This window comes from Oncorhynchus masou, chromosome 26, assembly GCF_036934945.1.
Source record: "Oncorhynchus masou masou isolate Uvic2021 chromosome 26, UVic_Omas_1.1, whole genome shotgun sequence".
Lineage (NCBI taxonomy): Eukaryota > Metazoa > Chordata > Actinopteri > Salmoniformes > Salmonidae > Oncorhynchus > Oncorhynchus masou.
The window spans coordinates 9,514,177-9,529,318 of record NC_088237.1 but is presented as its reverse complement, the minus strand read 5'-3'; the positions used below and the strand labels follow the sequence as shown (position 1 = coordinate 9,529,318).

Sequence of the window (15,142 nt, the reverse complement as noted above, 5' to 3'; positions counted from 1 at the left end):
TTTCGGAGGGAGGAGGAAACGGAGGAAACCCTCCGGAGAAGGAGGAGGGATTCATGGGAGGATGAGAGAGATGCTCATTGTGTTCAATCGGATCAGCCTGAGGAAAGAGCTATTCATAATCACTGATCTCCAAATCACCTTGCATCAATATTGAGAGAGCGAGAGGTGTAAGACAAGGCAGTAGAAAGAAAAGCAGCCTGTTTTAGAATATATTTTAAAATGTAGGAAAATGATAGTCTAGTTAAGCCTAGAATGACATTGAAGGTTTCAGTTGGCAGAGTGAATAGCATTTTGTTACAGTTAAAAGTGATAGAAGTACATTAACCTGCAACTGAGTTGGGTTCTATAAGGCAAAACTAAGCTGAAATTGTGTCTGTGCTGCTACTCCCTCATGGTGATGATAATGCAGTAAAGAGAAGGTACAGTTTTTTCAAACTGCCACTAGGGGATAGCAAACCCCAAATACAGTACATTTCAAAAGCTTCTCATTTTAGGTAGAGATGAACTAGGCAATGTTGAGGCATTTGTTTTGCAAAATTGGAACAACAAAATAAATAGGGAGTGGAAATTATTTAAGATGCAGTTGTTACTTTATATTAGAAGTGCAATTACAGCAGTATGTTGATGGGTACAAATCGTATCATACAATTGAATAGGCTCTCTTTTGTATTGATCCAGACACTTTAGTATCGTTACAGACAAGATTATACAAATATTTCCATAGAATCTGAAATCTATGTGCAGTCTAATGATTAAAACATGTATTACTTGTGATAGCTTATATGGCTTAGAAACCATTTCATACAGAAACAGTTTTTTAAAATGAAATACTTGGTTCTTAGTGGTAAAATACTTTTGGTCTTTGGAGTCTCCTTGAGTGGTTGTCATATCTCTTTGGCACTTAAGAAGGCATCGTCATGATCTCTGGTATGACATCAGAGAAGGCATTGCCAGGGAGGCTGTTGGCATGGTTACCCTAAGAACAGGTGCTGTAGATCATGACTTTCTGGCTGATGTCATCGAGCAGCTGGCGTGCCGTTTTCTCCAGCCCGGCCAGCTGACCTGCCTTGGCCTCTAGAGTACGCTGGTTGGCTGCATACGACCTCTCCAACTCTGCAAACACACAGTGATGTCATATACAGTGCCTTGCGAAAGTATTCGGCCCCCTTGAACTTTGCGACCTTTTGCCACATTTCAGGCTTCAAACATAAAGATATAAAACTGTATTTTTTGTGAAGAATCAACAACAAGTGGGACACAATCATGAAGTGGAACGACATTTATTGGATATTTCAAACCTTTTTAACAAATCAAAAACTAAAAAATTGGGCGTGCAAAATTATTCAGCCCCTTTACTTTCAGTGCAGCAAACTCTCTCCAGAAGTTCAGTGAGGATCTCTGAATGATCCAATGTTGACCTAAATGACTAATGATGATAAATACAATCCACCTGTGTGTAATCAAGTCTCCGTATAAATGCACCTGCACTGTGATAGTCTCAGAGGTCCGTTAAAAGCGCAGAGAGCATCATGAAGAACAAGGAACACACCAGGCAGGTCCGAGATACTGTTGTGAAGAAGTTTAAAGCCGGATTTGGATACAAAAAAATTTCCCAAGCTTTAAACATCCCAAGGAGCACTGTGCAAGCGATAATATTGAAATGGAAGGAGTATCAGACCACTGCAAATCTACCAAGACCTGGCCGTCCCTCTAAACTTTCAGCTCATACAAGGAGAAGACTGATCAGAGATGCAGCCAAGAGGTCCATGATCACTCTGGATGAACTGCAGAGATCTACAGCTGAGGTGGGAGACTCTGTCCATAGGACAACAATCAGTCGTATATTGCACAAATCTGGCCTTTATGGAAGAATGGCAAGAAGAAAGCCATTTCTTAAAGATATCCATAAAAAGTGTTGTTTAAAGTTTGCCACAAGCCACTTGGGAGACACACCAAACATGTGGAAGAAGGTGCTCTGGTCAGATGAAACCAAAATTGAACTTTTTGGCAACAATGCAAAACGTTATGTTTGGCGTAAAAGCAACACATCATCCCCACTGTCAAACATGGTGGTGGCAGCATCATGGTTTGGGCCTGCTTTTCTTCAGCAGGGACAGGGAAGATGGTTAAAATTGATGGGAAGATGGATGGAGCCAAATACAGGACCATTCTGGAAGAAAACCTGATGGAGTCTGCAAAAGACCTGAGACTGGGACGGAGATTTGTCTTCCAACAAGACAATGATCCAAAACATAAAGCAAAATCTACAATGGAATGGTTCAATAATAAACATATCCAGGTGTTAGAATGGCCAAGTCAAAGTCCAGACCTGAATCCAATCGAGAATCTGTGGAAAGAACTGAAAACTGCTGTTCACAAATACTCTCCATCCAACCTCACTGAGCTCGAGCTGTTTTGCAAGGAGGAATGGGAAAACATTTCAGTCTCTTGATGTGCAAAACTGATAGAGACATACCCCCAAGTGACTTACAGCTGTAATCACAGCAAAAGGTGGCACTCCAAAGTATTAACTTAAGGGGGCTGAATAATTTTGCACGCCCAATTATTCAGTTTTTGATTTGTTAGAAAAGTTTGAAATATTGTGTCCCACTTGTTGTTGATTCTTCACAAAAAAAATACAGTTTTATATCTTTATGTTTGAAGCCTGAAATGTGGCAAAAGGTCGCAAAGTTCAAGGGGACCGAATACTTTCGCAAGGCACTGTATATAAATAAGAAAGAAAGAGAGAGAAAGAGAGAGAGAGAGAGAGCGCATGCGTGAACGTGCTCTTGTGCGTGCATGCTTGTGTCGTGTGTGTAAGCACATTGGTTTATGTGTGTGTGCATATGTGTGCATGTGCGTTACCTCTGAGTCTCTGTAGTTTTCCGCTGGTCTGGGTGAGCAGCTCCTTGGCCTCCTGCTGGAGTAGCTCCGCCCTCTTCTTGGCATCAGACACGCCCACTGCCTTCGTCATCACCAAGCCCTCCACAACACTGTACTGACCCTTCACCTCAGAGTCAAACTCCTACACACAACAAACACACACACACACACCCACACAAAGCAGAACACACACTGAGAATGGGTAACAATATAATTGCCAGGTAAAATGCTGGGCTGTGTGTGCGCACGTGCGTCTATCTACGTGTGTGTACCTGCAGGGCCCGCTCTGCGTCCTGCTTGGCGGTCTCAGACAGTCTCTCAGTGTTCTGTGTGCGGTGGCTGGTGTCCAGGCTGCTCTCTCTCAGCAGAGTCACATCTCTCTCCAGCTGCAGCAGACGCAGTGTGGCGTTACTCAGACGCAGCTCTGACTCCGCAGTCTCCGACTCCACCTATAAACACACAAACCCATATTAGCATGTATTCATGCACAGACGCAAACACAAACACGCGTATTGTTCTTCAAAATTCTATTTTCCCTAAACCTAACCATAAGCCTAACCCTGATCATAACCCTAACCTTAACCTTAAACCTAACCCCTCTTAAGCTTAAAATAGCCTTTGTCCTCATGGGGACATGGGAATTTTCTTTGTTTTACTATCCTTGTGAAGGACTTTTGGGGAATTTTAGGTCCAATCAAGGATAGAAGAACCAACACACAATACACACCTTTCGAGACCTTGCATGGAATGTGTATTTATACAAATCTCCCAAATTTTAGACACAATTGAACCCCTGCTCACAGGTGACTTACAGACGTGATGAGGTCAAGTGTACCCCTGGTATTGTTGTAGACCTGCTTGACGGCGTCGATGGCAGCATTCTGAGCATGCTTAGTTGTATCCAGAGCCTCCTTCACCAGGGCGGCTGTCTCCTTCACCTCAGACGCCTCCTGACTGAGAGACAGAGAGGAGATTGTATGTGAGTGTGTGTCTTATCAATGTGGTTCAAGTGTGAGAGTGAGAGTGAGAGAGTTAGCCTGTGTTTGTGTGTGTGTGTATGCATGAATTCATGCATGCGTGCATCTTACCTGGCAGTGCGAGCCTGCTCCAGCAGCCTCTCTGTAGTGTGTATGTCGTTGGCACTCTGACTGAGGATGTCCTCCACGCTGGTGAGGGTTCCCACCCTGTCTCTGATCTCCTTGGTCAGGGCCTCCAGCTGCCCGGGCGACGTGGGCATCTTCAGGGCCAACACCTCGTTCGACACCGCTTCGATAACCTCCACGTTGGCACGGTCGTCTGTCACCATGGAAACAGAGTCAATTAAGACTCAGAGAGCCATACACAGGTCACAATCAATTCGAATCACAATCATAACCAATCACTCACATGGGGAAATAAGAACTGGAGCCCTGATTGTCTATGAATCAGGGATAATTTAGTTAGTCCGTACAGTACGTTGAAAGATTGAGCCCTGGTCTTTGGAAAAATGTGTGTATACTCACTAGTGAGTAGGTCTCGTATCTCCTTGATGAGGCTGCGGAGTTGCTCGTTGGTGTGCTCCACTCCATCTCGGCTCTGGTTGGACTTCAGCAGCACCTCCCGAGCACTCAGCTTGGCCTCGTCCGCATGCACCTTCACCTCCCACACCTAGAGGGCGCCACAGGACACGTTAACTCAAACACGGTAAGGTAAACACTCCTCAACGCTTGTGCCGGAGCAAGCAGATATTCTATTTTCTTTAGTTACTATGATGATAATGTAAGATGACCTGATTATATTCATGTAGGGCTGAATCATAACTAAAACAACAGCTGTACTACACAAAGTTATATTCATGAATCTCAAGTTAGGATTCGGCCCAGAGTGTAAAAAAACTACAGTTCCCACCATTTTAGAGAGCTTATCCACTTCCTGCATGGTGGACAGGATTTCCTGGTCGAAGTCCTTGGCTGTTTTCAGAGTGCTTTGTGTCTGTGTGACCAGACCGTCACACCCGTCTCCACCACAGCGATGGGTGCCGTCCTCCAACACACACCCCACCCCTCCACAGGGTGACGCAGCGCACCCCTCCTCCCCACCAGCCGCTCCACATGTCTGCACAGAGCGAAAACACACCAATCGGGTTAGAGCACTAGAAAACAAGGGACCCATTCAAAAAGCATTGTGGTGAAGAAGTGCGATAATAATTGACTACTGATTTTTTTTATTTAACCTTTATTTAGGTCAGACTTACCTGCTTGCTGAGCTCTGATAGGTCAAGAGTGTCGAGCTCCATGGTAAGCCTCTCCAGTCTCTCTGTGTGTTTCTGTTGTCTCAGGTCAAACTCCGCCTGGTTCTGGCTCAGTCTGGCCTCCGCTTCGCGCCGTAGTGTAGCCGACTGTTCCAAAGTGTTGTCGGGGTAACTGGTGGTCTGATTGACACGGATCTCCGCCCTCTTAGACTCCAAGTGGGCATCAGTGATGGTGTCCATCGCTCCTGCCATACACAAATAAAACACACATAAACAGGGGTGTGTCAGAACTAGTAATGATGTCATGCGTACTATACCCCCTCTCTCACCCTCTGCCCCCTTTCTCTCTCTCCTCTCTCACCCTCTATGTTAGAGTTCTTCACAGTCTTTATGCGGTCTCCAACATCTTTGACTGTTCTCTCTAGCTCTTGGGCCTGCTCTCTCAGTGTGTCCAGACTGGCCTCGGTGTAGTTGGCATTTACAACGAGACGGGACAGGGAATCCTCTGAGACGTTCAGCCTCTCGTTCAGGTCTGCCACCATCTCACTGTTGCAGACGCACGCGCGCGCACACACAAAAAATGTTTTTTTCAATAGAGTTGACAGAGACTGATCATAACGTCAAGGATACAAACAGAACCCTTGGTGCTGTGTGTTTCAATGTGTAAATGTGTGTATGCAAGCGCACGTGTTTGTGTGTACATACTTGACCTGCTGCATCATCTGTTGTACATCTTCCATCTTCTGTATAGCAGGGTTGTTCTCTACTATCCCACTGATAGCATTAGCACTAATCTCCAGACTGCTAACGGTGTCTGTGTACGGCGCCGTCACCCCATTGGTCTGGAGCTCTGTCACATGATCCTTCAAACGCTGCGCCTGGTTGGTCAGTTCCCCTACCACGTTGTCCCACTCGCCGAAGCACTGGTGGCATCGTTGGCAGGCGGGGAACTCCCCATGGTACCCTCTGGCACACTGGTTACACCGGGGTCCAGACACACCCTCCACACACACACACTGGCCGGACGAACGGTGGCACTGCTCGCTGGTGATGCCACGCAGGTCACAGTCACACGCTGGAGGTTGAGGGAGAGAGAGAGAAAGAGGAACAGGAGAAGAGAGAAAAGGGTTAAACACATACCTGTACTTGACTTGAGGTGAAAACAGTGGTGATGATGGAAAGGACATGAGGGTACAAGGAAATGAACTCATACTAATATGAGAACAGGTCAGTGCCCTTTAAAAGCCACCCTAGGAAAACAGAGGTACTGAAAAACTATATTATTAACGGCTCAACAGTCCTGCGCTGAGAGTAAATGAACGCACAGGTAGCCTTGACCTCTAAACTCTTTCCCCCTTTTGACCCCCCCCAGTCTGAAGCACAGCAGAGACAAGCCCTCTAACCTCTAAAGTGGGAGGAGAAGGAGAGAAATAGAGTGATGGAGTAAGTCAGTGAAAAAATGTGAGGAATGGAGAACAGGAAAGGGTGCATATAAGCAGTTAGCACCCATTACTGTTGCCTGAGCTTTTGAAGAGGTGATTGATGCGCCAAAAAAAAAAGAATGATTCAACATACAATTATAAAGCAACCAGCTGCAATAGGATTGTGAGTTTGCTCAACATTTGGTGTACAAACTACTAAGAACACCTGCTCTTACCATAATATAGACTGACTATGATCACTTATTGATGTCACTTGTTCAATCCACTTCAAATCAGTGTAGATGAAGGGGAGGAGACAGGTTAAAGAAGGATTTTTATACTTTGGATTGTGTATGTGTGCCATTCAGAGGGTTAATGGACAAGACAAAATATTTATGTGCCTTGAACAGGGTGTGGTAGTATGTGCCGGGCACACCGGTTTGTACCAAGAACTGCAACCATGCTGGGTTTTTCACACTCAAAAGTATCCCGTGTGTATCAAGAACGGTCCACCAACCAAAGAACATCAAGCCAACTTGACACGGTGGGAAGCATTGCAGTCAATATGGGCCAGCATCTCTGTGAAACACTTTCAACACCTTGTATGTCCATTGAGGCTGTTCCGAACTGGTAACACGATAATCACAGCCACGTGCGTGATAGGGTTGTGACTGTTGCAATGACCGTGGCATCTTAATTCACACACACAGGCGCCGTCGTCAAGCCTGTCACTTTACCTCTGACCTCTTAAATCAAACCATGACATGATCCTCTTAACCCAGACATGGTGTCAATCAAACATTTCTCTTTATCTCTCTCTCTCTTTCAAACACACACACACACACGCGTGCAGTATACACACAGTGCGCTGAGAGGGCGAGGACAGCGACAGGAGGTCAGACTAACTTTACAGGCAGTTTGGGAATACTGCAGGAATTCCTAAACCACAGGAATAAGATCACGATTAAGACAGGATTCCTCTGATTTCTGGAACATCTGGCTCTGATTCTCACACGAACCAAGGAGTTATGCCTAGTAATTCACTCTCAAAATCTCCCTCCCTCCTCTCTCTCTCACCGTCTCTCTGAGGGTGTGCCAACTTCTGAGATATACATTTCTCCAGATGCAGTGATTGATGGAAACGGGTCTGTTTGTCAGTCAGTTGTTCAGTAGACAATAAACCATGTAGAGGTTTCGACAGGGAGGAGAAATGACACACATGCACACAGACATACACACGAATGCACACATACACCGACAAGCATTTCGCTACACTCGCATTAATATCTGCTAAGCATGTGTATGTGACAAATAACATCTGATACACACAAACAAACAAAACAGAGACGGCACAGTGTCTTGGAAATTCAATACTGAGAGAGATGTGGTAATTTCCTCCAACAATCCTCTTTATTTAATATTGATTAATTGTTTCAATAATGAGTCTGGTCGAACCCCCACCCTTGAGTGTCGGACCGAGTAACCTAACCTTTACATAAATGCAGAGTACTATATACAGCTGAAGTCAGAAGTTTACATACCCCTTAACCAAATATAGTTAAACTCAGTTTTTCACAATTCCTGACATTTAAAAATCCCCGGTCTTAGGTCAGTTAGGATCACCACATTATTCTAAGAATGTGAAATGTCAGAATAATAGGAGAGAGATTTATTTCAGCTTTTATTTCATTCATCACATTCCCAGTGGGTCAGATGTTTACATACACTCAATTAGTATTTGGTAGCATTGCCTTTAAATTGTTCAACTTGGGTCAAACGTTTCTGGTAGACTTCCACAAGCTTCCCACAAAACGTTGGGTGAATTTTGGCCCATTCCTCCTGACAGAGCTGGTGTAACTGAGTCAGGTTTGTAAGGCCTCCTTGCTCACACACGCTTTTTCGGTTCTGCCCACAAATGTTTTATAGGATTGAGGTCAGGGCTTTGTGATGGACACTCCAACACCTTGACTTTATTATGCTTAAGCCATTTTGCCAGAACTTTGGAAGTATGCTTGGGGTCATTGTCCATTTGGAAGACCCATTTGTGACCAAGCTTTAACTTCCTGACTGATGTCTTGAGATGTTGCTTCAATATATCCCATAATTTTACGTCCTCATGATGCCATCTGTTTCATGAAGTGCACCAGTCCCTCCTGCAGCAAAGCACTCCCACAACATGATGCTGCCACCTCCGTGCTTCGCGGTTGGGATGGGGATCTTCAGCTTGCAAGCCTCCCCCTTTTTCCTCAAAACATGACGTTTTTGTTTCATCAGACCATAGGACATTTCTCCAAAAAGTACGATCTTTGTCCCCATGTGCAGTTGCAAACCGTAATCTGGCTTTTTTTATGGCAGTTTTGGAGCAGTGCCTTCTTCCTTGCTGAGCGGTCTTTCAGGTTATGTCGATATAGAACTCGTTTTACTGTGGATATAGATACTTTTGTACCGGTTTCCTCCAGCATCTTCACAAGGTCCTTTCCTGTTGTTCTGGGATTTATTTGCACTTTTCGCACCAAAGTACATTCATCTCTAGGAGACAGAACGCGTCTCCTCCCTGAGCGGTATGACGGCTACGTGGTCCCATGGTGTTTATGCTTGCGTACTATTGTTTGTACAGATGAACATGGTACCTTCAAGGCGTTTGGAATGAAGGATGAATCAGACTTGTGGAGGTATACACATTTCTTGGGAGGTCTTGGCTGATTTCTTTTGATTTTCCCATGATGTCAAGCAAAGAGGCACCGAGTTTGAAGAGAGGCCTGGAAATACATCCACAGGTACACCTCCAATTGACTCAAATGATGTCAATTAGCAGAAGCTTCTAAAGCCATGACATCATTTTCTGGAATTTTCCAAGCTGCTTAAAGGCACAGTCAACTTAGTGTATGTAAACTTCTGACCCACTGGAATTGTGATACAGTGAAGTATAAGTTAAATAATCTGTCTGTAAACAATTGTTGGAAAAATGACTTGTGTCATGCCAAAACTATAGTTTGTTAAGAGTGGTTGCAAAACGAGTTTTAATGGCCCCTAAGCTTCAGACTTCAACTGTATGGCTGACTCTAACAATGCTCAGTCACGGTTGGTTCAACCCCCCTCATGCAGATTGGGGCCTCATAAGCCACTCTGGCTTCATCCTGTCGTTATCTGCACATGGGTTGTTGTCTTAACCCCACCCTGACTTAGTTTCCCAGATGCAAGGATGATTTTGAGACAATGAGTGATTGTTCTACTCCTAAACTATCTCTAGTAAAACACATTATTGTCTATGTAATGCAGTCTTTAACCCATTTGTCAGCTCAAGCCATCTCCAGTGACCATATACCCACATTCGCTGCAGGGAACTAGAGTGGAACCCATGAAAACACAGACACTAACAGGACAGAAATATCCTCCTATCTATTAAGCACGCTAACTATTAATATCAAACAAATCAGGTAAATATGCAATTTTTCTATCACAACATGCGTACGCACAATGTTAAAACAACACGGATGCATGAAAGCCAATTCAGTATCTCCAGAGACATCCACTCTGCTGGAGTCTGATAACACACACACACACACACACTGAGAAAACTGCAATGCTACAAAAAAAACAACATAAAACCCGGCTTCCAGCCCGGTCACTCAGGGGAACCACCGGTCATGAGAACGAGACCATGAGAGACTGTTTACTCAAACTCTAAGAGACAGATTCAAAAACACACAGAACCCCTCTCTAAGAGTGTTTCTCCAGACCCCAGTAAATTCAAAAGGAGACCCACTTGGAGAGGAAGCAATGACGCACTTAGATACCCTGTTGCACGTGTTTCAGCTTCATGATGCACACAAGTTTAAGGCAGTCATGGGAACAAATCCACACACATACTTTGTACTTTCCACTGACACTGATAATCCCAGCCAGAGAAACTTACCTTGACATTTGACCTCAGGATCTCCCCAGAACTTATCTCGGCATTCGTTGCATTTTCTTCCCCCGAAACCTGGCCTGCATGAGCACTGCCCCGACAGCTAGAAAACACACAACACATCAGCATTATGAACATGCAATATACACTGAGTGTATAAAACATTAAGAACACATAATATTGAGTTGCCCCCCCAGCTTCAAGTCGTCGGGCATGGACTCTACAAGGTGCTGAAAGCGTTCCACAGAGATGCTGGCCCATGCTTCCCTGGACTCCAATGCTTCCCACAGTTGTGTCAAGTTGGCTGGATGTCCTTTGGTTGGCGGACCATTCTTGATACACACAGGAAACTGTTGAGTGTGAAAAAGCCAGCAGCGTTGCAGTTCTTTGAACAAACAGGTGCGCCTGGCACATACTACCACACCTTGTTCGAAGGCACTGAAGTCTTTTGTCTTGCCCATTCACCCTCTGAATGGCACACACACACAATCCATGTTTCAAATGTCTCAAGGCTTAAAAATCCTTATTTAACCTGTCTCCTCCCTTTCATCTACACTGACTGAAGTGACTTTAACAAGTGACATCAATAAGGGATCCCAGCTTTCACCTGGATTCACCTGGTCAGCCGATGTCATGGAAAGAGCATAATGTTTTATAAACTCAGTGTACCATCTCTAGGTTAGAGGATGGTGTCCTTGCTTCACACTGTACAATGGACAGTGGCCTGTATTATATACAGAGTCCAAGAGTAGGAGTGCTGACCTAGGATCAGATCCTTCTGTCCATATAATCTTTTTCAGTATAATCTAAAAAGGGCAATCCAATCCTACATCAGCACTCCTATTCTGAAACTATTTGTGAATACGGTCCAGGGTGTTTGCAGCACACAAAAAAACATGTCTGTATTACAAAGTAATAATGAATTACTATTGGGTCTAGCTCTCTCCTGTTCTTAGCCCATAAATGGTTGATGGAGTTTCTCTGTCTCTGAGTGGAATGTTTGTTTAGCAACCCGAAAGTGTATTCTAAGCCTTCCTTCCTCTATGGAACTCAGCCAGTAAACACACTACTCCTGCTGACAGTGTTTCCCAACCAGGAAAATGGTGTGCTTTCTAATCAGAAAAAACTGAGCCCAAGCCCTAGTTACATGTGCTATCAAACCGCTGCAACTTATACAGAACGCGGCAGTCTGTCTGTTTGAAAACCTTCCCCAAGTTCTCCCAGATCACCCTGCTCCGCCGTAAACTCCACTGGCTTCCAGTTGAATCTCGCATCCACTACAAGACCATGGTACGCGCCTACGAAGCAGCAAGAGGAACAGCCCCTCCCTACCTTCAGGCTATGCTTGAACCCTACACCCAAACCCACTGCTAAGGAAGGGCAGCTCCCACTCAGCCCAGTCAAAGCTCTTCTCTGTCCTGGCACTCCATTGGTGGAACCAGCTTCCTCCTGAAACTAGGACAGTAGGGCCTGGCCATCTTCTGAAAACATCTGAAACCCTACATCAAATACTACTTCAAATAGTATCTTAAATAATCCCACACACCCCCACCAGCAAATTGGCTCCAATGTTTTTGTATTTATTTTTATGCATAATAAGGAGATATTTGTGACCGTATACAAAAGTAAATAAGGTTTGAAATGATTATGTTTTAGTAAAATATTATATCTGTTTGTGCTTCTTGCTATCAATTTGCAGTCTACAAATGATTTGTAATTATGTTCCGGCTCCCTGACCATTCTCTCAAGACAAAATCATCCCTCAGCTAAATGTAGTTGATGATCCCTGAGCTAAAGCATCTAAACTTGAACAACCTTTTCAGTTATGGGTGCAGTATATCAAAGTAACAGATTGGATAAGGTTAGAAAAATGTATGCTATTTAGATTTGTGTAGCATAATATGAATTAATCAATTCACATGCAAACACATACAGAGCATTCGGAAAGTACTCAGACCCCTTGACTTTTTCCACAATTTGTTACGTTACAGCCTTATTCTAAAATGTATTAAATAAAATCCTCATCAATCTACACACAACACCCCATAATGACAAAGTGAAAACATTTTTTTTGTTTTGAAATGTTGGCAAATTCAAATGTTATTGATTTGGTGGATACAACCTTCCCAGCTCTGCAGATTCTGGTGTTAAGAGATAGATGGGAAGGGTTGAATGGAGCTGAAGGTTGGGACTGATAAAAACGAACAACAACCAGATAACTAATGTAAAACATACTGTGCCCGTAAAACGTATAGAGGTTAAGAACCTTTGTGAAAGAGCACAGTTTGAAAGATATGGCAAATAGAAATCAAACCGGATGGACATCAGAAATAGATGGGAGAGGTTGAGAGTAGAGGATGGACAGGAGTAAAAACAAACTAAATAGAACTATTGTAAAATAGATTGTGTCCATAAAATATAGTATGTACGCTGGAAATACAGGCGTAAGTGTTATTCACTAGTTTGCTCCAATTGGGGGAGGGGAAGAGGGTAAAGATTATATTTTATACACACACACACACACACTACCATTCAAAAGTCTGGGGTCACTTAGAAATGTCCTTGTTTTTGAAAGAAAAGCACATTTTTGTCCATTAAAATAACGTAAAAATTGATCAGAAATACAGTGTAGACATTGTTAATGCTGTAAATGACTATTGTAGCTGGAAACAACAGGTTTTTAATGGAATATCTACATAGGCGTACAGAGACCCATTATCAGCAACCATCACTCCTGTGTTCCATTGGCACGTTGTGTTAATCCAAGTTTAGCATTTTAAAAAGCTAATTGATCATTAGAAAACCCTTTTGCAATTATGTTAGCACAGCTGACAACTGTTGTTCTGATTAAAGAAGCAATAAAACTGGCCTTCTTTAGAGTAGTTGAGAATCTGGAGCATTAGCATGTGGGTTCGGTTACAGGCTCAAAATGTCCAGAAACAAAAACATTTCTTCTGAAACTCTTCCATCTATTCTTGTTCTGAGAAATGAAGGTTATTCCATGCGGGAAATTGCCAAGAAATGTAAGATCTCGTACAACGCTGTGTACCACTCCCTTCACAGAACAGAGCAAACTGGCTCTAACCAGAATAGAAAGAGGAGTGGGAGGCCCCGGTGCACAACTGAGCAAGAGGACAAGTACATTAGTGTGTCTAGTTTGAGAAACAGACGCCTCACAAATCCTCAACTGGCAGCTTCATTAAATAGTACCCGCAAAACACCAGTCTCAAAGTCAACCGCGAAGAGGCGACTCCGGGATGCTGGCCTTCTAGGCAGAGTTCCTCTGTCCAGTGTCTGTGTTCTTTTGCCCATCTGAATCTTTTTATTGGAAAGTCTGAGATATGGCTCTTTCTTTGCAACTCTGCCTAGAAGGCCAGCATCCCAGAGTAAAAACAAACAAAATAGAACTATTGTAAAATAGACTATGTCCATAAAATGTATATAGTATGTATGAGCTGTAAATAAAGGCCTAAGCGTTGTTGTTCACTAGTTTGAGTGGTGGTAGGGTTGGAGGGTAAAGGAAATATATATATTTTTAAGATATACAGTTGAAGTCGGAAGTTTACATACACCTTAGCCAAATACATTTAAACTCAGTTTCACAATAAATGACATTTAATCCCAGTAAAAATGCCCTGTCTTAGGCCAGTTAGGATCACCACTTTATTTTAAGAATGTGAAATGTCAGAATAATAGTAGAGAAACTGATTTATTTCAGCTTTTATTTCTTTCATCATGTTCCCAGTGGGTCAGAAGTTTACATACACTCAATTAGTATTTGGTAGCATTGCCTTTAAATTGTTTCACTTTGGTCAAACATTTTGGCTAGCCTTTCACAAGCTTCCCACAATAATTTGGGTGAATTTTGGCCCTTTTCTCCTGACAGAGCTGGTGTAACTGAGTCAGGTTTGTAGGCCTCCTTGCTCACACACACTGTTTCCGTTCTGCCCACACATTTTTGATAGGATTGAGGTCAGGGCTTTGTGATGGCCACTCCAATACCTTGACTTTGTTGTGCTTAAGCCATTTTGTCACAACTTTGGAAGTATGCTTGGGGTCATTGTCCACTTGGAAGATCCATTTGCAAACAAACTTCCTGACTGATGTCTTGAGATGTTGCTTCAATATATCCACATAATTTTCCATCCTGATGATGCCATCTGTTTTGTGAAGTGCACCAGTCCCCCCTGCAGCAAAGCACCCCCACAACATGATGTTGCCACCCCCGAAAGAATGCGTCTTCTTCCGGCTGCGTGGTCCCATGGTGTTTACACTTGCATACTATTGTTTGTACAGATGAATGTGGTACCTTCAGGCGTTTTGAAATTGCTTCCAAGGATGAACCAGACTTTTTCTGAGGTCTTGGATGATTTCTTTTGATTTTCCCATGATGTCAAGCAAAGAGGCACTGAGTTTGAAGGTAGTTCTTAAAATACACCCCCACAAGTACGCTTCCAATTGACTCAAACAATGTCAATTAGCCAATCAGAAGCTTCTAAAGCCATGACATCATTTTCTGGAATTTTACAAGCTGTTTAAAGGCACAGTCAACTTAGTGTATGTAAATGTATGACCCACTGGAATCGTGATACAGTGAATTATAAGTGAAATAATCCATCTGTAAACAATTGTTGGAAAAATGACTTGTGTCATGCACAAAGCAGATGTCCTAACCGACTTGCCAAAACTACAGTTTGT

At 43.4% G+C, this 15,142-nt stretch overlaps 1 protein-coding gene across 1 annotated transcript in view; it reads right to left on the bottom strand.

Annotated features, from left to right (window-relative positions):
• Window positions 1-568: 568 nt before the first annotated feature.
• LOC135514757 (laminin subunit beta-1-like) overlaps window positions 569-15,142 on the bottom strand; it is a 33,968-nt gene continuing 19,394 nt past the window's right edge. The window contains exons 23-33 of the mRNA XM_064938323.1: window positions 10,451-10,547; window positions 5,819-6,188; window positions 5,475-5,659; window positions 5,117-5,358; window positions 4,771-4,977; window positions 4,386-4,530; window positions 3,972-4,179; window positions 3,696-3,837; window positions 3,156-3,332; window positions 2,866-3,025; window positions 569-1,113 (exon numbers count right to left, since the gene is read on the bottom strand). Of these exons, the coding sequence (XP_064794395.1) occupies window positions 977-1,113; window positions 2,866-3,025; window positions 3,156-3,332; window positions 3,696-3,837; window positions 3,972-4,179; window positions 4,386-4,530; window positions 4,771-4,977; window positions 5,117-5,358; window positions 5,475-5,659; window positions 5,819-6,188; window positions 10,451-10,547 (2,070 nt within the window). The 3' untranslated portion in view covers window positions 569-976. The remainder of the gene's footprint in view (window positions 1,114-2,865; window positions 3,026-3,155; window positions 3,333-3,695; window positions 3,838-3,971; window positions 4,180-4,385; window positions 4,531-4,770; window positions 4,978-5,116; window positions 5,359-5,474; window positions 5,660-5,818; window positions 6,189-10,450; window positions 10,548-15,142) is intronic.